The 23,062-nt window shown below is 54.9% G+C and overlaps 2 protein-coding genes and 2 long non-coding RNA genes across 6 annotated transcripts in view; 2 read left to right on the forward strand and 2 right to left on the reverse strand.

The window, feature by feature from the left end:
- LOC145514123 (uncharacterized) overlaps nt 1-7,559 on the forward strand; it is a 30,135-nt gene extending 22,576 nt beyond the window's left edge. The window contains exons 4-5 of the long non-coding RNA XR_014059843.1: nt 344-455; nt 4,642-7,559. This is a non-coding gene — a long non-coding RNA (uncharacterized LOC145514123). The remainder of the gene's footprint in view (nt 1-343; nt 456-4,641) is intronic.
- LOC145514105 (uncharacterized) lies at nt 2,492-4,276 on the reverse strand. 2 transcript variants are annotated; one of them, XM_081511196.1, is made up of 3 exons: nt 4,107-4,276; nt 3,395-3,707; nt 2,492-3,087 (listed from the first exon to the last, which is right to left on the reverse strand). In XM_081511196.1, exons 1-3 carry the CDS (start codon nt 4,239-4,241, stop codon nt 2,516-2,518), a joined length of 1,020 nt encoding a protein of 339 aa, XP_081367322.1. In that variant the 5' UTR covers nt 4,242-4,276; the 3' UTR covers nt 2,492-2,515. The 2 variants fall into 2 exon arrangements, with proteins under 2 accessions (XP_081367322.1, XP_081367321.1); XM_081511195.1 differs by having other exon boundaries at nt 2,492-3,144.
- Nucleotides 7,560-7,873: 314 nt separating the features above from the next.
- LOC145514119 (uncharacterized) overlaps nt 7,874-23,062 on the forward strand; it is a 53,273-nt gene continuing 38,084 nt past the window's right edge. For both annotated transcript variants that reach the window (XR_014059838.1, XR_014059839.1), the window contains exons 1-2: nt 7,874-8,093; nt 15,619-15,730. This is a non-coding gene — a long non-coding RNA (uncharacterized LOC145514119). The remainder of the gene's footprint in view (nt 8,094-15,618; nt 15,731-23,062) is intronic.
- On the reverse strand, nt 17,767-19,568 carry LOC145514110 (uncharacterized). The gene is made up of 3 exons (XM_081511203.1): nt 19,382-19,568; nt 18,670-18,982; nt 17,767-18,419 (listed from the first exon to the last, which is right to left on the reverse strand). The coding sequence occupies exons 1-3, from the start codon at nt 19,514-19,516 to the stop codon at nt 17,791-17,793; spliced, it is 1,077 nt and encodes a 358-aa protein (XP_081367329.1). The 5' UTR covers nt 19,517-19,568; the 3' UTR covers nt 17,767-17,790.

A 23,062-nucleotide genomic window follows, 5' to 3' on the forward strand; every position in this document is an offset into this window, starting at 1 on the left:
ACATTGGCCTCATTAAAAAGTACGGTTTGCGTTTACTGGATAATTTTGTTCATTGGTTTGTTAGGGAATCTTGGTAATATTTGAGTTTCCTGGGGAGCATGGTCACATGACCTGGCCCTGGCCAATCGGTGCGTTCCACCTCCCTGGCCACTGTGATTGGCTCCGGACTGGGGCAGTGCCCAATCGGGGCCCAGGGCCGGGCCTCACGTTGGAAGCCAGGGGAAGACGAGCTCTCGTCCTGCTGGGGTAGGGGAAGGGGTGGGGCCGGGGGAGGTCAGGCTCCAGCAGTGGGAGGGGCTTGAGGTCCGCCTGCGGCAGTTGGTGACCTTCCTGCTCCCCTCAGGGCAGAGCCGCCGGCCTGAGAATGAGGGCGCTGCTGAGCCCAGGGGCTGGGATGGCCCGTTGCTGCTGTGGTCCCAGAGCTCCACCCGAGACCTGAGGGAGGCCGTCTGCCCGTGAGTCCTCTCCCGCTTGTCTGTCAGCTTGTTTGAAGCATGCTGGGTTTTCTGCCCAGCTGGCTAAGGGGAGTCCCTGGAAATGCAAGGGTGTGGGTTTTGGCAGACTTCAGGGAAGACATGCCAGATGAGCCTGGGAGACTGCAGCTTAATCTGGATTCAGGAGATATCTCTTCGGGCCAGCTAGTAATTGTAGGATAAGCCTAATGAGTCTTCACAGGATGAAGAGAGTAACGTGCCAAGGTAGCAATCGATGTCCTCCTTCGAGAGGATGAAGCTGGTGCTCAGAGAAGGGGGGAACTTGGCCACAGCAAGGAGGTGTGCACCCAGACAGAACCCCCAGATCCGGCCATTTGAGCTCAGGGAGGCCAGTGGTGTGGCTTGTCCCTGTGGCAGGGGCCGAGGCACGCAGCCCACCCTGATTCCTGCGGGGGCCTGACTTGGGAAGTGCCATCTGGTAGCTTTGAGACTCACCAAACCAAATTGCACTGGAGAGAGGAAGGACACCTTCCTTCATCCACCCCCCACCCCCGCCGGATTCCCACATACCCTGACCCCTTTCTCTGGATTTCGGAGCCATTTCCAGAGTCCCGCTCATATGACCTCATTCGAAGTGCACTGTGGACGAGCTGCCATGTGCAGCTGCTACCACAGCAGCCAAGGGCTTTAGCTCCCGAGTACCTCCCTTCCTTTGGAACTTGGGGGCCCTCTACTCCCCACTTGCACACCACAGACCTTTGCTGAGGATTGTGGGGACCCTCACTCAGTTTGCAGCACGTTGTAGCCATCCCTGTCCTCTCAATACCTCCCTTGCAACTCAGCTTGTGAGCTCCTTTGGAGCAGCGTGGCCCACCTGGCTGCAACGGAAGAGACACAGCTGACAGGGAAACAACAGCTTAGATCTGACAGCCGGAAAGCTCTGTCAAAAGGGACCTCCCTCTTCACACCGTAGAGGCTGTAGGAGCCGCCAGGGTTTGGGAACCAGTGCTGGGGCCAAAATGACTCCACAGCTGTTTTCCTTCCTGGGGAGGGTTCTGGCTCCAGTGGGAATGGCTCAAGTCTCCTAAGGTTCTGAAAGCCCACTGTGTGCAGATTCACGGTACACAGAGAGGAGAAGGTGGAGTCCTGCCCTGGAGGTGGGCACAGCTCACGGATGAGCCAGGCAGGCAGGCAGGCAGGCAGGGCATGAGAACACCTGAGCTGCCTTCATGAGTGAATGGTGTGGGGGCAGAGGAAGAGAAGCCGGTCTGCTCCCTCATGTGGTGCCCAGGGCAGGTTGTCCCCAGAGGAAACCCTTACGACGGTGAGGACTATCACTGCTGTTTCCCAAGGGGTTCCGTCGGTGCGTGTCTTCCCCGGAGCGGTCAGGCCGTCTCTAAAGTACACTGGCCATGGGCATTGCCTCTCCTTGGAACTTCCCATGTGTTTCTCTTTTTTATGGAACAGTGATTTTTTAGAGGGGTTCTGGGCCACAAGGTTGTTGGGTCATTTTCTAGCCTTCTGTCGTGAAGAACGCTTTCCTGGGCGTTGGGGTGGTTTGTTGTTCCAGCTCCCTTTCTTGGCTTCTTTTGGGAGCTGGTGCAACAAGAGGAGCTCAGCCTCTGCCTTCTGGCTGAGATGTCACCCTTCAAACAGCAATGCCTGCCTGGAGATAATGATGGCATTTGCCAAAAGGGCTTCGTTTGGCACATGATATCTTGAAAGGACGTACACCGTCCTTTCAGCTATCAAAGGCTAGTTCAAATGACATACAAATGAGAACTCTCCAATGGAGTCTTACAGTAGGTGGAGAGTCCGAAAAAAACTCCTTCAGTCATTTCACTGAGAGTCATTGATTGGGGACACCAAGAATATAGGAAGGAATGCAGAAAGAAAAGATGAAATTGTGTTCAGGATCGGGGGGAGGGATGAACAGGGCGTGCTTGCCTTGAATCCAGGCTTTGTTGGGGGGTGGGGCATAAAGATCGAACGGGTCTGAAACTACAAATTGGGATGGTAACACAGTATCACCAGAGTTACACAACAGTGTTCCCAAATTGCAACAATGATGAAAAAGTTTACTAATCCCAACTTAACCAAGAGAAATACAGGAAACCATACACAAAATAAAACATCACCAGAAAGGTGGAAACAAACCAAATGCAAAGCAGTTCAGGGGAAAGGAACTCCATGTCCCCTGGGGGCAGACCGAGTTGCCGGCGTCCACGGTGAGCAGACAGGGATGGAGGCTGCAGAGCCGACCGCTCCCCTGGACGTGGTGTTTCCGGCAAGGGCTCTGGGTCTCTGCCCAGAGCGGGGGCTCGTTCTTCCTGCAGGGGCGAGTGAGTCATCGTCGGCGTCTGGGTGTTGCGCGGGAGCCAGGGCAGGCTCTCCCTGCCGAGGCGGTGACTCCTCCTCTGCCTCGGGTTCTCCTGCCAAAGCCCGAGCAGGTACAGGTGCACGTGGAGGTGGAGGTTCTGGCTGAGGGGGTGGGACATCAGTGCCTGGGGCTGGGGGCCCTGCAGGCACGGAGATCCGATCTGCCCGGTGTGCTGGCCAGTACCCAGCTGGCCTGGTGTCTCTGCGAGGGCAAGTCTCGGTTCTCCATCTGGCCTCGGTGGATCCCTGGGTCCTGCACCTGGAGCCACCACCTCTGTAGGGACAGGTCTGGGAAGTAGAGCCTGGTTCCAGTTGGAGGCCAGTGCTAGAGCTGGGGGAGAAGCAAAGTTTGCCCACAGGCCAGCCTTGGCATGTGCGTATCCCGGGACAGAAAGCTTCCAAGAGATTCCCAAAGAATACCCAGGGTCGGATGTCTTTTGGGACTGAAGTGTGCAAGATGGGGGTGGGGGTGTGAGGCCAGCGCTTGCTGCAGGCCCAGCAGCATCTTTCGGGGACTCGTCCGTGTGTAGCTCAGCACCCCCTCCCCACACACTCCCGTGCACCAGCCCCAGCGTCCTCACCTCTGTGCTCTGGCGTGCTGGGCTCCAGGTCCTCCTGCTGCCTCAGAGGCCGGGGTTCTCGGGACTCTGGGTCGGAGCCGGGTGTGCTGAGCTCCGTGGCAGCCTCAGACTGGGCCGCCGGGTGTATCCTGGGCGGTGTCTCGGCAGCAGGCCTTCCCCGCCTCCGCTTCGCCCCCGGTGGGGCTGATGCCTCCGTGGGCACGCTCACCTGGAGCCTGCACTGGGCCTCACGGGCGGGGGGGTGGTGCTCCGACCCCTCCCTCCGGGAGGTGGACGGGGTGTCCCCGTCCTCGGCCTCATCACGTGGGAAGCTCTGCAACGACAGTGACCGTCAGCCAGCCGTGCTGGGAGTTTTCCGAGCTGGGCCTGGCCAGTGGAGCCGCTGCTTCTGCCTGCTCGAACTTCTCTTCCCAGAAGGGTCAGAGACGTGTGTCTGCTCAGATCCCCACCCGGGAGGAAAGAGACCCACCTGAGGGTGTGAGGTCAGCCTGGGCGGCCGGCGCTGCCCGCACTCTCCCCATCCCACCCAGCCTGCTCTCCCCTGGGGTGTGGACACAACTTGTCCGCAGGCTTCTGACCCCACATCCGCCTGGGCTTCCTTGAGGGAGACACACCCCGAGAAACCCGCATCCACACACACAGGCAAAGGACCCGGTGTTTCCGGGTGGCATGGGAGAGGTGGCCTGGCCCCGCCTGGGGCTCCCCGTGTTACCTTTCTGTTTCTCCGGGCAAAGGGCCAGAGGCCTCTCGGGGGTGCCCTGAGCCAACGTCGACAGGGTGCCCACGCACACTGCCTGTGAGCTCTCCTGAGGCCCCGGCCTCTGGGCAGGGGCAAACAGCAGAACATCCTGGCAGCAAGTGATCTGGCTGGGGGCTCCTCTCCGCTCTGGAGGCCTGGATACCCGGGTTGCGGGTTCTGTTGGGTTCTGTTGCCGGCAGGTGACATCATTTCCTGGGGTTCGTGCTGAGGTCCCTTCCCCAAAACTTCGCAAGGGAATCTCTGGGTTTCTGACTGCTCGACCACCCCCCTTAGGCCATGTGCAGGCACAGTGACAGCCACACAGCCCAGCCCACAGCCCTGGGGAGGCCTGGGTGCAGCCAGGGCCTGAGCTCCGAGGACCCCGCTGCTCTCAGACCAGGCTCCTTCTTCTCATAAGTGGTGTGGCCCTGGACAAGCATATGCCCCTCAGGGTTTCCCCGGTCTCTCCATCTGCAGAGTGGGGGTCATTCCCCCATCTGTTTCCTAGGTCTGTCGGCCTACGAGCAGCTCCATGCCTTTCCACCTGGGGCTGATATCACGTGGAGCTTGTGCGCTGAGACTTCAGAAAGAAAGACTCCATCCAGGGCTGACACAGCACAGAATGGGGCAGAACGAGGCCTGGATGCGCCGTGGTACCCAGGAAAAGGCACTCCCCCTCCTGACTGTTTTGAGACCTCGCATGCAAGTTGGAGGACCGAAAGGAAGACTCGAAGGTCTCCCTCTCTGATAGAAAAGAGTAGCCAACTTTCTGGTCCTCTGTTTCCATTGAGATTCTGTTCAAGTGTCCCAGCTCGGCTTCTGCGGGTGGCTGAGCTTCTAATGGCTCCCTGCGTTCTTGTCTTTTCCTCTCCAAACCTTCCGTCCGTTTCCCCCTTCTGGGGTGGATGGGCGCTGTCATTGCTTCTACCTTCGAGACAGATTGATGAAAAGTCTGGACCATCGACTCCTTTCCTCTCTTTGGTTCCGTGTCTCTCTCTGGCTGTGTCCCTCTCTTTTCCTTTCTCGATTCAGTCTGTGTCTTCCTCTTTCTCTCTCGTGTGTGGATGGATGGATGCTAGGAATGCACATGTATATGATTAGATGAGGGTTATGTTTTAGGGATACGTTAGAGGGAGAGAAAGGCTTTAGGTCGGAGTTGGTCATGGGGGAAGGGTCAAGGGTGGTGGTGGTGTTTCTTGGAATCTGAGTGCTGTGCATTCTTCGTCTCTTTCCATATGAACCCCTTCTCAGATACACCACTTGCAAGGAGTCTCTCATGTTCCGTTTCCTATCTTTTGCATTTGTGAATGCTTAGCTTCTCTGTTGTGAAGAGGTTCCATTGGATGGAAACCCATTGGTGTACTTGGTTTCCCTCTTTCCCTTACTTGAAGAGACCCATTTCTACCTCCGCCCAGCAAATGGCAAGGAGACTCTGATGTTAAGGAGCCTTTGACCTACGCTTCTTTCTAGCTATCTCATGACATCAGTCTTTAGGGTGAGGTTTTTCCCCGATATTGAGGTGGTGTGAGATCAAAACCAATAGCGTTCTTCAGATGTAGCTGTCTGGTTTTCCCATGGACATTGATTGAAGAGGCTTTCTTGTTCCCATTTGGATATTCTCCCCTTCTGTGTCAGAGATGAGTTGACCTTGGATGCCGGGGTTTGTTTCTGGACCCTCAACTTTATTCCATCGATCTGGATCTGTGTGTGTTGTTGTATTCCCAATAGCATACTGTCCTGCTGCTGCCGCTGCGGCTAAGTCACTTCAGTCGTGTCTGACTCTGCGCGACCCCATGGCCTGCAGCCTACCAGGCTCCTCCGTCCAGGGCATTTTCCAGGCAAGAGTACTGGAGTGGGTCGCCATCGCCTTCTCCGATACTCTCCTGAGGATCCTAGTTTGGTCGTCTAATTTCCTTTCACACAACCTTGGACGTCCGTATCGGGGCTTTTTCGTCGGATTGTATTGACAATTTAGGCTCTTTTCTGTTTCCGTAACCCCTTTTGCAATTCTTTGTTCGGTGCGAACATGCATTGGCATTTTGGGAGGAATAGCATCGAAGCTGTGGATTGCCTTGTGGGGCTGTGACATCATTTTCCCAATAGGAATTCTTTCAAGCCCTGAGCACAGCTTCTCTTTCCAGTGATTGGTGTGGGCTTGATCTTCTTTCTTCCATCTCTCGCCGTTTTGTGAGAACAGGTCCTTCCTTCCCTTCTGGGTTAGATGGACTCGTGGGTATCACTTCAGTGAATGGCATTGTCAGTGGGGGTGATAATTCCCTTCTCATTGGAAGACTTTGCTGTGAGTATTAGAAGTGCAAGTGATTTCTCTTCCCCTTCCTCCCTGTCCATCTCTCAGAGCCACCGGGAAACAGAGGCCTCATCCAGGGTCACACAGGCCTGAGGGAGTGCAACTAGACTGTTGTTTCTTCAGGCCCTCAGTGCTGGACATCATCCGGGATACTCTGTGTGTGTCTTCCTCAGTCTGGCGTCCCTTCAGACCTTTCCCTAGTTTTCACAGGCTTGTTGTGTTGGTGTTCTTTGTCTGTTTGGAGACACGTCCTTGAGAAGCTTTGTGTTTCCACTCATTCGTCTCGCGATGTATGACCTGTCTTTTGCTTTTGTAATGAGGTCTTTCCCACGGTAGATATCTTTGATTTTGCAAAGTCCACTGTATTCTCTGGGTTGTTTTGTGGACTGCCTTTTAGTTTTGTGTGTGAAGACTCAAAGCACGTGTCCGGTTTCTGCTCATTGTTCTTCTAGATTTGTGACAAGTTTTCATGGAAACTTTGTCTAGGGATAACTGGAAGTGAACTCGGTGTAAGGTGTCAAGTCTCCATCTCCATTCATGTCATGCCCTGCAGTTTCCAATTCCCTGTTCCTGAGTGGTTTTGGAGACCTTGTGGGAAGTTTGGTTGCATCGGAGTTTGCATTTCCACCTTGAGTAGATTCACACTGTTCTGCCCTCAGGGACACTGTCAAGGGGGAGTGAGGAGCAGCCTGCACTTGCAGCAGTGACCACACGGTGGGGCGAGTGCTGCTGTTCCCTCTGGGAGCCCCAGGCCACAGGCATCCCAGTGAGGAGCCAGCTCTGTGCTCAGCTGAAAGGAGTTATTCTCTCAGGAGCCTCTGAGCCCTTGCCTTTGGATCACCCAGGGTGGGCATTTACTGTGACAGAAAAAAATTGCCCTGAATTCCATGGACGGAAGAGCCTGGCTGTGTAGAGTTTGTGAGTTGCCGTGAATCAGACACAACTGAGGACACAAAAACTCAATAGACTAAAACACTTTTTGGGGGTGGGGGGAGTGAAAGGGGGTGATGTGGGGTTTTTTGTCTTATATAATAGCCAAGGGAAATCTAGTTTAAACCTAAATTCACATAGATGGGAAAGGTATAGCTCTCCGTCACCCTATGAAAAAAAAAAAAAAAAAACGACTTAACTTTTCTGAAAGTTTATTTAGTAGCTTCCTTGAGCAGTTCATTGTGAAGCATTTTTTTTTTTTCTGTGACATTGGCCTCATTAAAAAGTACGGTTTGCGTTTACTGGATAATTTTGTTCATTGGTTTGTTAGGGAATCTTGGTAATATTTGAGTTTCCTGGGGAGCATGGTCACATGACCTGGCCCTGGCCAATCGGTGCGTTCCACCTCCCTGGCCACTGTGATTGGCTCCGGACTGGGGCAGTGCCCAATCGGGGCCCAGGGCCGGGCCCCACGTTGGAAGCCAGGGGAAGACGAGCTCTCGTCCTGCTGGGGTAGGGGAAGGGGTGGGGCCGGGGGAGGTCAGGCTCCAGCAGTGGGAGGGGCTTGAGGTCCGCCTGCGGCAGTTGGTGACCTTCCTGCTCCCCTCAGGGCAGAGCCGCCGGCCTGAGAATGAGGGCGCTGCTGAGCCCAGGGGCTGGGATTGCCCGTTGCTGCTGTGGTCCCAGAGCTCCACCCGAGACCTGAGGGAGGCCGTCTGCCCGTGACTCCTCTCCCGCTTGTCTGTCAGCTTGTTTGAAGCATGCTGGGTTTTCTGCCCAGCTGGCTAAGGGGAGTCCCTGGAAATGCAAGGGTGTGGGTTTTGGCAGACTTCAGGGAAGACATGCCAGATGAGCCTGGGAGACTCCAGCTTAATCTGGATTCAGGAGATATCTCTTCGGGCCAGCTAGTAATTGTAGGGTAAGCCTAATGAGTCTTCACAGGATGAAGAGAGTAACGTGCCAAGGTAGCAATCGATGTCCTCCTTCGAAAGGATGAAGCTGGTGCTCAGAGAAGGGGGGAACTTGGCCACAGCAAGGAGGTGTGCACCCAGACAGAACCCCCAGATCCGGCCATTTGAGCTCAGGGAGGCCAGTGGTGTGGCTTGTCCCTGTGGCAGGGGCCGAGGCACGCAGCCCACCCTGATTCCTGCGGGGGCCTGACTTGGGAAGTGCCATCTGGTAGCTTTGAGACTCACCAAAGCAAATTGCACTGGAGAGAGGAAGGACACCTTCCTTCATCCACCCCCCACCCCCGCCGGATTCCCACATACCCTGACCCCTTTCTCTGGATTTCGGAGCCATTTCCAGAGTCCCGCTCATATGACCTCATTCGAAGTGCACTGTGGACGAGCTGCCATGTGCAGCTGCTACCACAGCAGCCAAGGGCTTTAGCTCCCGAGTACCTCCCTTCCTTTGGAACTTGGGGGCCCTCTACTCCCCACTTGCACACCACAGACCTTTGCTGAGGATTGTGGGGACCCTCACTCAGTTTGCAGCACGTTGTAGCCATCCCTGTCCTCTCAATACCTCCCTTGCAACTCAGCTTGTGAGCTCCTTTGGAGCAGCGTGGCCCACCTGGCTGCAACGGAAGAGACACAGCTGACAGGGAAACAACAGCTTAGATCTGACAGCCGGAAAGCTCTGTCAAAAGGGACCTCCCTCTTCACACCGTAGAGGCTGTAGGAGCCGCCAGGGTTTGGGAACCAGTGCTGGGGCCAAAATGACTCCACAGCTGTTTTCCTTCCTGGGGAGGGTTCTGGCTCCAGTGGGAATGGCTCAAGTCTCCTAAGGTTCTGAAAGCCCACTGTGTGCAGATTCACGGTACACAGAGAGGAGAAGGTGGAGTCCTGCCCTGGAGGTGGGCACAGCTCACGGATGAGCCAGGCAGGCAGGCAGGCAGGCAGGGCATGAGAACACCTGAGCTGCCTTCATGAGTGAATGGTGTGGGGGCAGAGGAAGAGAAGCCGGTCTGCTCCCTCATGTGGTGCCCAGGGCAGGTTGTCCCCAGAGGAAACCCTTACGACGGTGAGGACTATCACTGCTGTTTCCCAAGGGGTTCCGTCGGTGCGTGTCTTCCCCGGAGCGGTCAGGCCGTCTCTAAAGTACACTGGCCATGGGCATTGCCTCTCCTTGGAACTTCCCATGTGTTTCTCTTTTTTATGGAACAGTGATTTTTTAGAGGGGTTCTGGGCCACAAGGTTGTTGGGTCATTTTCTAGCCTTCTGTCGTGAAGAACGCTTTCCTGGGCGTTGGGGTGGTTTGTTGTTCCAGCTCCCTTTCTTGGCTTCTTTTGGGAGCTGGTGCAACAAGAGGAGCTCAGCCTCTGCCTTCTGGCTGAGATGTCACCCTTCAAACAGCAATGCCTGCCTGGAGATAATGATGGCATTTGCCAAAAGGGCTTCGTTTGGCACATGATATCTTGAAAGGACGTACACCGTCCTTTCAGCTATCAAAGGCTAGTTCAAATGACATACAAATGAGAACTCTCCAATGGAGTCTTACAGTAGGTGGAGAGTCCGAAAAAAACTCCTTCAGTCATTTCACTGAGAGTCATTGATTGGGGACACCAAGAATATAGGAAGGAATGCAGAAAGAAAAGATGAAATTGTGTTCAGGATCGGGGGGAGGGATGAACAGGGCGTGCTTGCCTTGAATCCAGGCTTTGTTGGGGGGTGGGGCATAAAGATCGAACGGGTCTGAAACTACAAAGTGGGATGGTAACACAGTATCACCAGAGTTACACAACAGTGTTCCCAAATTGCAACAATGATGAAAAAGTTTACTAATCCCAACTTAACCAAGAGAAATACAGGAAACCATACACAAAATAAAACATCACCAGAAAGGTGGAAACAAACCAAATGCAAAGCAGTTCAGGGGAAAGGAACTCCATGTCCCCTGGGGGCAGACCGAGTTGCCGGTGTCCACGGTGAGCAGACAGGGATGGAGGCTGCAGAGCCGACCGCTCCCCTGGACGTGGTGTTTCCGGCAAGGGCTCTGGGTCTCTGCCCAGAGCGGGGGCTCGTTCTTCCTGCAGGGGCGAGTGAGTCATCGTCGGCGTCTGGGTGTTGCGCGGGAGCCAGGGCAGGCTCTCCCTGCCGAGGCGGTGACTCCTCCTCTGCCTCGGGTTCTCCTGCCAAAGCCCGAGCAGGTACAGGTGCACGTGGAGGTGGAGGTTCTGGCTGAGGGGGTGGGACATCAGTGCCTGGGGCTGGGGGCCCTGCAGGCACGGAGATCCGATCTGCCCGGTGTGCTGGCCAGTACCCAGCTGGCCTGGTGTCTCTGCGAGGACAAGTCTCGGTTCTCCATCTGGCCTCGGTGGATCCCTGGGTCCTGCACCTGGAGCCACCACCTCTGTAGGGACAGGTCTGGGAAGTAGAGCCTGGTTCCAGTTGGAGGCCAGTGCTAGAGCTGGGGGAGAAGCAAAGTTTGCCCACAGGCCAGCCTTGGCATGTGCGTATCCCGGGACAGAAAGCTTCCAAGAGATTCCCAAAGAATACCCAGGGTCGGATGTCTTTTGGGACTGAAGTGTGCAAGATGGGGGTGGGGGTGTGAGGCCAGCGCTTGCTGCAGGCCCAGCAGCATCTTTCGGGGACTCGTCCGTGTGTAGCTCAGCACCCCCTCCCCACACACTCCCATGCACCAGCCCCAGCGTCCTCACCTCTGTGCTCTGGCGTGCTGGGCTCCAGGTCCTCCTGCTGCCTCAGAGGCCGGGGTTCTCGGGACTCTGGGTCGGAGCCGGGTGTGCTGAGCTCCGTGGCAGCCTCAGACTGGGCCGCCGGGTGTATCCTGGGCGGTGTCTCGGCAGCAGGCCTTCCCCGCCTCCGCTTCGCCCCCGGTGGGGCTGATGCCTCCGTGGGCACGCTCACCTGGAGCCTGCACTGGGCCTCACGGGCGGGGGGGTGGTGCTCCGACCCCTCCCTCCGGGAGGTGGACGGGGTGTCCCCGTCCTCGGCCTCATCACGTGGGAAGCTCTGCAACGACAGTGACCGTCAGCCAGCCGTGCTGGGAGTTTTCCGAGCTGGGCCTGGCCAGTGGAGCCGCTGCTTCTGCCTGCTCGAACTTCTCTTCCCAGAAGGGTCAGAGACGTGTGTCTGCTCAGATCCCCACCCGGGAGGAAAGAGACCCACCTGAGGGTGTGAGGTCAGCCTGGGCGGCCGGCGCTGCCCGCACTCTCCCCATCCCACCCAGCCTGCTCTCCCCTGGGGTGTGGACACAACTTGTCCGCAGGCTTCTGACCCCACATCCGCCTGGGCTTCCTTGAGGGAGACACACCCCGAGAAACCCGCATCCACACACACAGGCAAAGGACCCGGTGTTTCCGGGTGGCATGGGAGAGGTGGCCTGGCCCCGCCTGGGGCTCCCCGTGTTACCTTTCTGTTTCTCCGGGCAAAGGGCCAGAGGCCTCTCGGGGGTGCCCTGAGCCAACGTCGACAGGGTGCCCACGCACACTGCCTGTGAGCTCTCCTGAGGCCCCGGCCTCTGGGCAGGGGCAAACAGCAGAACATCCTGGCAGCAAGTGATCTGGCTGGGGGCTCCTCTCCGCTCTGGAGGCCTGGATACCCGGGTTGCGGGTTCTGTTGGGTTCTGTTGCCGGCAGGTGACATCATTTCCTGGGGTTCGTGCTGAGGTCCCTTCCCCAAAACTTCGCAAGGGAATCTCTGGGTTTCTGACTGCTCGACCACCCCCCTTAGGCCATGTGCAGGCACAGTGACAGCCACACAGCCCAGCCCACAGCCCTGGGGAGGCCTGGGTGCAGCCAGGGCCTGAGCTCCGAGGACCCCGCTGCTCTCAGACCAGGCTCCTTCTTCTCATAAGTGGTGTGGCCCTGGACAAGCATATGCCCCTCAGGGTTTCCCCGGTCTCTCCATCTGCAGAGTGGGGGTCATTCTCCCATCTGTTTCCTAGGTCTGTCGGCCTACGAGCAGCTCCATGCCTTTCCACCTGGGGCTGATATCACGTGGAGCTTGTGCGCTGAGACTTCAGAAAGAAAGACTCCATCCAGGGCTGACACAGCACAGAATGGGGCAGAACGAGGCCTGGATGCGCCGTGGTACCCAGGAAAAGGCACTCCCCCTCCTGACTGTTTGGAGACCCCGCATGCAAGTTGGAGGACCGAAAGGAAGTCTCGAAGGTCTCCCTCTCTGATAGAAAAGAGTAGCCAACTTTCTGGTCCTCTGTTTCCATTGAGATTCTGTTCAAGTGTCCCAGCTCGGCTTCTGCGGGTGGCTGAGCTTCTAATGGCTCCCTGCGTTCTTGTCTTTTCCTCTCCAAACCTTCCGTCCGTTTCCCCCTTCTGGGGTGGATGGGCGCTGTCATTGCTTCTACCTTCGAGACAGATTGATGAAAAGTCTGGACCATCGACTCCTTTCCTCTCTTTGGTTCCGTGTCTCTCTCTGGCTGTGTCCCTCTCTTTTCCTTTCTCGATTCAGTCTGTGTCTTCCTCTTTCTCTCTCGTGTGTGGATGGATGGATGCTAGGAATGCACATGTATATGATTAGATGAGGGTTATGTTTTAGGGATAGGTTAGAGGGAGAGAAAGGCTTTAGGTCGGAGTTGGTCATGGGGGAAGGGTCAAGGGTGGTGGTGGTGTTTCTTGGAATCTGAGTGCTGTGCATTCTTCGTCTCTTTCCATATGAACCCCTTCTCAGATACACCACTTGCAAGGAGTCTCTCATGTTCCGTTTCCTATCTTTTGCATTTGTGAATGCTTAGCTTCTCTGTTGTGAAGAGGTTCCATTGGATGGAAACCCATTGGTGTACTTGGTTTCCCTCTTTCCCTTACTTGAAGAGACCCATTTCTACCTCCGCCCAGCAAATGGCAAGGAGACTCTGATGTTAAGGAGCCTTTGACCTACGCTTCTTTCTAGCTATCTCATGACATCAGTCTTTAGGGTGAGGTTTTTCCCCGATATTGAGGTGGTGTGAGATCAAAACCAATAGCGTTCTTCAGATGTAGCTGTCTGGTTTTCCCATGGACATTGATTGAAGAGGCTTTCTTGTTCCCATTTGGATATTCTCCCCTTCTGTGTCAGAGATGAGTTGACCTTGGATGCCGGGGTTTGTTTCTGGACCCTCAACTTTATTCCATCGATCTGGATCTGTGTGTGTTGTTGTATTCCCAATAGCATACTGTCCTGCTGCTGCCGCTGCGGCTAAGTCACTTCAGTCGTGTCTGACTCTGCGCGACCCCATGGCCTGCAGCCTACCAGGCTCCTCCGTCCAGGGCATTTTCCAGGCAAGAGTACTGGAGTGGGTCGCCATCGCCTTCTCCGATACTCTCCTGAGGATCCTAGTTTGGTCGTCTAATTTCCTTTCACACAACCTTGGACGTCCGTATCGGGGCTTTTTTGTCGGATTGTATTGACAATTTAGGCTCTTTTCTGTTTCCGTAACCCCTTTTGCAATTCTTTGTTCGGTGCGAACATGCATTGGCATTTTGGGAGGAATAGCATCGAAGCTGTGGATTGCCTTGTGGGGCTGTGACATCATTTTCCCAATAGGAATTCTTTCAAGCCCTGAGCACAGCTTCTCTTTCCAGTGATTGGTGTGGGCTTGATCTTCTTTCTTCCATCTCTCGCCGTTTTGTGAGAACAGGTCCTTCCTTCCCTTCTGGGTTAGATGGACTCGTGGGTATCACTTCAGTGAATGGCATTGTCAGTGGGGGTGATAATTCCCTTCTCATTGGAAGACTTTGCTGTGAGTATTAGAAGTGCAAGTGATTTCTCTTCCCCTTCCTCCCTGTCCATCTCTCAGAGCCACCGGGAAACAGAGGCCTCATCCAGGGTCACACAGGCCTGAGGGAGTGCAACTAGACTGTTGTTTCTTCAGGCCCTCAGTGCTGGACATCATCCGGGATACTCTGTGTGTGTCTTCCTCAGTCTGGCGTCCCTTCAGACCTTTCCCTAGTTTTCACAGGCTTGTTGTGTTGGTGTTCTTTGTCTGTTTGGAGACACGTCCTTGAGAAGCTTTGTGTTTCCACTCATTCGTCTCGCGATGTATGACCTGTCTTTTGCTTTTGTAATGAGGTCTTTCCCACGGTAGATATCTTTGATTTTGCAAAGTCCACTGTATTCTCTGGGTTGTTTTGTGGACTGCCTTTTAGTTTTGTGTGTGAAGACTCAAAGCACGTGTCCGGTTTCTGCTCATTGTTCTTCTAGATTTGTGACAAGTTTTCATGGAAACTTTGTCTAGGGATAACTGGAAGTGAACTCGGTGTAAGGTGTCAAGTCTCCATCTCCATTCATGTCATGCCCTGCAGTTTCCAATTCCCTGTTCCTGAGTGGTTTTGGAGACCTTGTGGGAAGTTTGGTTGCATCGGAGTTTGCATTTCCACCTTGAGTAGATTCACACTGTTCTGCCCTCAGGGACACTGTCAAGGGGGAGTGAGGAGCAGCCTGCACTTGCAGCAGTGACCACACGGTGGGGCGAGTGCTGCTGTCCCCTCTGGGAGCCCCAGGCCACAGGCATCCCAGTGAGGAGCCAGCTCTGTGCTCAGCTGAAAGGAGTTATTCTCTCAGGAGCCTCTGAGCCCTTGCCTTTGGATCACCCAGGGTGGGCATTTACTGTGACAGAAAAAAATTGCCCTGAATTCCATGGACGGAAGAGCCTGGCTGTGTAGAGTTTGTGAGTTGCCGTGAATCAGACACAACTGAGGACACAAAAACTCAATAGACTAAAACACTTTTTGGGGGTGGGGGGAGTGAAAGGGGGTGATGTGGGGTTTTTTGTCTTATATAATAGCCAAGGGAAATCTAGTTTAAACCTAAATTCACATAGATGGGAAAGGTATAGCTCTCCGTCACCCTATTAAAAAAAAAAAAAAACGACTTAACTTTTCTGAAAGTTTATTTAGTAGCTTCCTTGAGCAGTTCATTGTGAAGCATTTTTTTTTTTTTTCTGTGACATTGGCCTCATTAAAAAGTACGGTTTGCGTTTACTGGATAATTTTGTTCATTGGTTTGTTAGGGAATCTTGGTAATATTTGAGTTTCCTGGGGAGCATGGTCACATGACCTGGCCCTGGCCAATCGGTGCGTTCCACCTCCCTGGCCACTGTGATTGGCTCCGGACTGGGGCAGTGCCGAATCGGGGCCCAGGGCCGGGCCCCACGTTGGAAGCCAGGGGAAGACGAGCTCTCGTCCTGCTGGGGTAGGGGAAGGGGTGGGGCCGGGGGAGGTCAGGCTCCAGCAGTGGGAGGGGCTTGAGGTCCGCCTGCGGCAGTTGGTGACCTTCCTGCTCCCCTCAGGGCAGAGCCGCCGGCCTGAGAATGAGGGCGCTGCTGAGCCCAGGGGCTGGGATGGCCCGTTGCTGCTGTGGTCCCAGAGCTCCACCCGAGACCTGAGGGAGGCCGTCTGCCCGTGAGTCCTCTCCCGCTTGTCTGTCAGCTTGTTTGAAGCATGCTGGGTTTTCTGCCCAGCTGGCTAAGGGGAGTCCCTGGAAATGCAAGGGTGTGGGTTTTGGCAGACTTCAGGGAAGACATGCCAGATGAGCCTGGGAGACTCCAGCTTAATCTGGATTCAGGAGATATCTCTTCGGGCCAGCTAGTAATTGTAGGATAAGCCTAATGAGTCTTCACAGGATGAAGAGAGTAACGTGCCAAGGTAGCAATCGATGTCCTCCTTCGAAAGGATGAAGCTGGTGCTCAGAGAAGGGGGGAACTTGGCCACAGCAAGGAGGTGTGCACCCAGACAGAACCCCCAGATCCGGCCATTTGAGCTCAGGGAGGCCAGTGGTGTGGCTTGTCCCTGTGGCAGGGGCCGAGGCACACAGCCCACCCTGATTCCTGCGGGGGCCTGACTTGGGAAGTGCCATCTGGTAGCTTTGAGACTCACCAAAGCAAATTGCACTGGAGAGAGGAAGGACACCTTCCTTCATCCACCCCCCACCCCCGCCGGATTCCCACATACCCTGACCCCTTTCTCTGGATTTCGGAGCCATTTCCAGAGTCCCGCTCATATGACCTCATTCGAAGTGCACTGTGGACGAGCTGCCATGTGCAGCTGCTACCACAGCAGCCAAGGGCTTTAGCTCCCGAGTACCTCCCTTCCTTTGGAACTTGGGGGCCCTCTACTCCCCACTTGCACACCACAGACCTTTGCTGAGGATTGTGGGGACCCTCACTCAGTTTGCAGCACGTTGTAGCCATCCCTGTCCTCTCAATACCTCCCTTGCAACTCAGCTTGTGAGCTCCTTTGGAGCAGCGTGGCCCACCTGGCTGCAACGGAAGAGACACAGCTGACAGGGAAACAACAGCTTAGATCTGACAGCCGGAAAGCTCTGTCAAAAGGGACCTCCCTCTTCACACCGTAGAGGCTGTAGGAGCCGCCAGGGTTTGGGAACCAGTGCTGGGGCCAAAATGACTCCACAGCTGTTTTCCTTCCTGGGGAGGGTTCTGGCTCCAGTGGGAATGGCTCAAGTCTCCTAAGGTTCTGAAAGCCCACTGTGTGCAGATTCACGGTACACAGAGAGGAGAAGGTGGAGTCCTGCCCTGGAGGTGGGCACAGCTCACGGATGAGCCAGGCAGGCAGGCAGGCAGGCAGGGCATGAGAACACCTGAGCTGCCTTCATGAGTGAATGGTGTGGGGGCAGAGGAAGAGAAGCCGGTCTGCTCCCTCATGTGGTGCCCAGGGCAGGTTGTCCCCAGAGGAAACCCTTACGACGGTGAGGACTATCACTGCTGTTTCCCAAGGGGTTCCGTCGGTGCGTGTCTTCCCCGGAGCGGTCAGGCCGTCTCTAAAGTACACTGGCCATGGGCATTGCCTCTCCTTGGAACTTCCCATGTGTTTCTCTTTTTTATGGAACAGTGATTTTTTAGAGGGGTTCTGGGCCACAAGGTTGTTGGGTCATTTTCTAGCCTTCTGTCGTGAAGAACGCTTTCCTGGGCGTTGGGGTGGTTTGTTGTTCCAGCTCCCTTTCTTGGCTTCTTTTGGGAGCTGGTGCAACAAGAGGAGCTCAGCCTCTGCCTTCTGGCTGAGATGTCACCCTTCAAACAGCAATGCCTGCCTGGAGATAATGATGGCATTTGCCAAAAGGGCTTCGTTTGGCACATGATATCTTGAAAGGACGTACACCGTCCTTTCAGCTATCAAAGGCTAGTTCAAATGACATACAAATGAGAACTCTCCAATGGAGTCTTACAGTAGGTGGAGAGTCCGAAAAAAACTCCTTCAGTCATTTCACTGAGAGTCATTGATTGGGGACACCAAGAATATAGGAAGGAATGCAGAAAGAAAAGATGAAATTGTGTTCAGGATCGGGGGGAGGGATGAACAGGGCGTGCTTGCCTTGAATCCAGGCTTTGTTGGGGGGTGGGGCATAAAGATCGAACGGGTCTGAAACTACAAAGTGGGATGGTAACACAGTATCACCAGAGTTACACAACAGTGTTCCCAAATTGCAACAATGATGAAAAAGTTTACTAATCCCAACTTAACCAAGAGAAATACAGGAAACCATACACAAAATAAAACATCACCAGAAAGGTGGAAACAAACCAAATGCAAAGCAGTTCAGGGGAAAGGAACTCCATGTCCCCTGGGGGCAGACCGAGTTGCCGGCGTCCACGGTGAGCAGACAGGGATGGAGGCTGCAGAGCCGACCGCTCCCCTGGACGTGGTGTTTCCGGCAAGGGCTCTGGGTCTCTGCCCAGAGCGGGGGCTCGTTCTTCCTGCAGGGGCGAGTGAGTCATCGTCGGCGTCTGGGTGTTGCGCGGGAGCCAGGGCAGGCTCTCCCTGCCGAGGCGGTGACTCCTCCTCTGCCTCGGGTTCTCCTGCCAAAGCCCGAGCAGGTACAGGTGCACGTGGAGGTGGAGGTTCTGGCTGAGGGGGTGGGACATCAGTGCCTGGGGCTGGGGGCCCTGCAGGCACGGAGATCCGATCTGCCCGGTGTGCTGGCCAGTACCCAGCTGGCCTGGTGTCTCTGCGAGGACAAGTCTCGGTTCTCCATCTGGCCTCGGTGGATCCCTGGGTCCTGCACCTGGAGCCACCACCTCTGTAGGGACAGGTCTGGGAAGTAGAGCCTGGTTCCAGTTGGAGGCCAGTGCTAGAGCTGGGGGAGAAGCAAAGTTTGCCCACAGGCCAGCCTTGGCATGTGCGTATCCCGGGACAGAAAGCTTCCAAGAGATTCCCAAAGAATACCCAGGGTCGGATGTCTTTTGGGACTGAAGTGTGCAAGATGGGGGTGGGGGTGTGAGGCCAGCGCTTGCTGCAGGCCCAGCAGCATCTTTCGGGGACTCGTCCGTGTGTAGCTCAGCACCCCCTCCCCACACACTCCCATGCACCAGCCCCAGCGTCCTCACCTCTGTGCTCTGGCGTGCTGGGCTCCAGGTCCTCCTGCTGCCTCAGAGGCCGGGGTTCTCGGGACTCTGGGTCGGAGCCGGGTGTGCTGAGCTCCGTGGCAGCCTCAGACTGGGCCGCCGGGTGTATCCTGGGCGGTGTCTCGGCAGCAGGCCTTCCCCACCTCCGCTTCGCCCCCGGTGGGGCTGATGCCTCCGTGGGCACGCTCACCTGGAGCCTGCACTGGGCCTCACGGGCGGGGGGGTGGTGCTCCGACCCCTCCCTCCGGGAGGTGGACGGGGTGTCCCCGTCCTCGGCCTCATCACGTGGGAAGCTCTGCAACGACAGTGACCGTCAGCCAGCCGTGCTGGGAGTTTTCCGAGCTGGGCCTGGCCAGTGGAGCCGCTGCTTCTGCCTGCTCGAACTTCTCTTCCCAGAAGGGTCAGAGACGTGTGTCTGCTCAGATCCCCACCCGGGAGGAAAGAGACCCACCTGAGGGTGTGAGGTCAGCCTGGGCAGCCGGCGCTGCCCGCACTCTCCCCATCCCACCCAGCCTGCTCTCCCCTGGGGTGTGGACACAACTTGTCCGCAGGCTTCTGACCCCACATCCGCCTGGGCTTCCTTGAGGGAGACACACCCTGAGAAACCCGCATCCACACACACAGGCAAAGGACCCGGTGTTTCCGGGTGGCATGGGACAGGTGGCCTGGCCCCGCCTGGGGCTCCCCGTGTTACCTTTCTGTTTCTCCGGGCAAAGGGCCAGAGGCCTCTCGGGGGTTCCCTGAGCCAACGTCGACAGGGTGCCCACGCACACTGCCTGTGAGCTCTCCTGAGGCCCCGGCCTCTGGGCAGGGGCAAACAGCAGAACATCCTGGCAGCAAGTGATCTGGCTGGGGGCTCCTCTCCGCTCTGGAGGCCTGGATACCCGGGTTGCGGGTTCTGTTGGGTTCTGTTGCCGGCAGGTGACATCATTTCCTGGGGTTCGTGCTGAGGTCCCTTCCCCAAAACTTCGCAAGGGAATCTCTGGGTTTCTGACTGCTCGACCACCCCCCTTAGGCCATGTGCAGGCACAGTGACAGCCACACAGCCCAGCCCACAGCCCTGGGGAGGCCTGGGTGCAGCCAGGGCCTGAGCTCCGAGGACCCCGCTGCTCTCAGACCAGGCTCCTTCTTCTCATAAGTGGTGTGGCCCTGGACAAGCATATGCCCCTCAGGGTTTCCCCGGTCTCTCCATCTGCAGAGTGGGGGTCATTCTCCCATCTGTTTCCTAGGTCTGTCGGCCTACGAGCAGCTCCATGCCTTTCCACCTGGGGCTGATATCACGTGGAGCTTGTGCGCTGAGACTTCAGAAAGAAAGACTCCATCCAGGGCTGACACAGCACAGAATGGGGCAGAACGAGGCCTGGATGCGCCGTGGTACCCAGGAAAAGGCACTCCCCCTCCTGACTGTTTGGAGACCCCGCATGCAAGTTGGAGGACCGAAAGGAAGTCTCGAAGGTCTCCCTCTCTGATAGAAAAGAGTAGCCAACTTTCTGGTCCTCTGTTTCCATTGAGATTCTGTTCAAGTGTCCCAGCTCGGCTTCTGCGGGTGGCTGAGCTTCTAATGGCTCCCTGCGTTCTTGTCTTTTCCTCTCCAAACCTTCCGTCCGTTTCCCCCTTCTGGGGTGGATGGGCGCTGTCATTGCTTCTACCTTCGAGACAGATTGATGAAAAGTCTGGACCATCGACTCCTTTCCTCTCTTTGGTTCCGTGTCTCTCTCTGGCTGTGTCCCTCTCTTTTCCTTTCTCGATTCAGTCTGTGTCTTCCTCTTTCTCTCTCGTGTGTGGATGGATGGATGCTAGGAATGCACATGTATATGATTAGATGAGGGTTATGTTTTAGGGATAGGTTAGAGGGAGAGAAAGGCTTTAGGTCGGAGTTGGTCATGGGGGAAGGGTCAAGGGTGGTGGTGGTGTTTCTTGGAATCTGAGTGCTGTGCATTCTTCGTCTCTTTCCATATGAACCCCTTCTCAGATACACCACTTGCAAGGAATCTCTCATGTTCCGTTTCCTATCTTTTGCATTTGTGAATGCTTAGCTTCTCTGTTGTGAAGAGGTTCCATTGGATGGAAACCCATTGGTGTACTTGGTTTCCCTCTTTCCCTTACTTGAAGAGACCCATTTCTACCTCCGCCCAGCAAATTGCAAGGAGACTCTGATGTTAAGGAGCCTTTGACCTACGCTTCTTTCTAGCTATCTCATGACATCAGTCTTTAGGGTGAGGTTTTTCCCCGATATTGAGGTGGTGTGAGATCAAAACCAATAGCGTTCTTCAGATGTAGCTGTCTGGTTTTCCCATGGACATTGATTGAAGAGGCTTTCTTGTTCCCATTTGGATATTCTCCCCTTCTGTGTCAGAGATGAGTTGACCTTGGATGCCGGGGTTTGTTTCTGGACCCTCAACTTTATTCCATCGATCTGGATCTGTGTGTGTTGTTGTATTCCCAATAGCATACTGTCCTGCTGCTGCCGCTGCGGCTAAGTCACTTCAGTCGTGTCTGACTCTGCGCGACCCCATGGCCTGCAGCCTACCAGGCTCCTCCGTCCAGGGCATTTTCCAGGCAAGAGTACTGGAGTGGGTCGCCATCGCCTTCTCCGATACTCTCCTGAGGATCCTAGTTTGGTCGTCTAATTTCCTTTCACACAACCTTGGACGTCCGTATCGGGGCTTTTTTGTCGGATTGTATTGACAATTTAGGCTCTTTTCTGTTTCCGTAACCCCTTTTGCAATTCTTTGTTCGGTGCGAACATGCATTGGCATTTTGGGAGGAATAGCATCGAAGCTGTGGATTGCCTTGTGGGGCTGTGACATCATTTTCCCAATAGGAATTCTTTCAAGCCCTGAGCACAGCTTCTCTTTCCAGTGATTGGTGTGGGCTTGATCTTCTTTCTTCCATCTCTCGCCGTTTTGTGAGAACAGGTCCTTCCTTCCCTTCTGGGTTAGATGGACTCGTGGGTATCACTTCAGTGAATGGCATTGTCAGTGGGGGTGATAATTCCCTTCTCATTGGAAGACTTTGCGGTGAGTATTAGAAGTGCAAGTGATTTCTCTTCCCCTTCCTCCCTGTCCATCTGTCAGAGCCACCGGGAAACAGAGGCCTCATCCAGGGTCACACAGGCCTGAGGGAGTGCAACTAGACTGTTGTTTCTTCAGGCCCTCAGTGCTGGACATCATCCGGGATACTCTGTGTGTGTCTTCCTCAGTCTGGCGTCCCTTCAGACCTTTCCCTAGTTTTCACAGGCTTGTTGTGTTGGTGTTCTTTGTCTGTTTGGAGACACGTCCTTGAGAAGCTTTGTGTTTCCACTCATTCGTCTCGCGATGTATGACCTGTCTTTTGCTTTTGTAATGAGGTCTTTCCCACGGTAGATATCTTTGATTTTGCAAAGTCCACTGTATTCTCTGGGTTGTTTTGTGGACTGCCATTTAGTTTTGTGTGTGAAGACTCAAAGCACGTGTCCGGTTTCTGCTCATTGTTCTTCTAGATTTGTGACAAGTTTTCATGGGAACTTTGTCTAGGGATAACTGGAAGTGAACTCGGTGTAAGGTGTCAAGTCTCCATCTCCATTCATGTCATGCCCTGCAGTTTACAATTCCCTGTTCCTGAGTGGTTTTGGAGACCTTGTGGGAAGTTTGGTTGCATCGGAGTTTGCATTTCCACCTTGAGTAGATTCACACTGTTCTGCCCTCAGAGACACCGTCAAGGGGGAGTGAGGAGCAGCCTGCACTTGCAGCAGTGACCACACGGTGGGGCGAGTGCTGCTGTCCCCTCTGGGAGCCCCAGGCCACAGGCATCCCAGTGAGGAGCCAGCTCTGTGCTCAGCTGAAAGGAGTTATTCTCTCAGGAGCCTCTGAGCCCTTGCCTTTGGATCACCCAGGGTGGGCATTTACTGTGACAGAAAAAAATTGCCCTGAATTCCATGGACGGAAGAGCCTGGCTGTGTAGAGTTTGTGAGTTGCCGTGAATAAGACACAACTGAGGACACAAAAACTCAATAGACTAAAACACTTTTTGGGGGTGGGGGGAGTGAAAGGGGGTGATGTGGGGTTTTTTGTCTTATATAATAGCCAAGGGAAATCTAGTTTAAACCTAAATTCACATAGATGGGAAAGGTATAGCTCTCCGTCACCCTATGAAAAAAAAAAAAAAAAACGACTTAACTTTTCTGAAAGTTTATTTAGTAGCTTCCTTGAGCAGTTCATTGTGAAGCATTTTTTTTTTTTTCTGTGACATTGGCCTCATTAAAAAGTACGGTTTGCGTTTACTGGATAATTTTGTTCATTGGTTTGTTAGGGAATCTTGGTAATATTTGAGTTTCCTGGGGAGCATGGTCACATGACCTGGCCCTGGCCAATCGGTGCGTTACACCTCCCTGGCC

The sequence above is a fragment of the Giraffa tippelskirchi genome, chromosome 7, assembly GCF_054371585.1.
Source record: "Giraffa tippelskirchi isolate mGirTip1 chromosome 7, T2T-mGirTip1v1.2.pri, whole genome shotgun sequence".
NCBI lineage: Eukaryota > Metazoa > Chordata > Mammalia > Artiodactyla > Giraffidae > Giraffa > Giraffa tippelskirchi.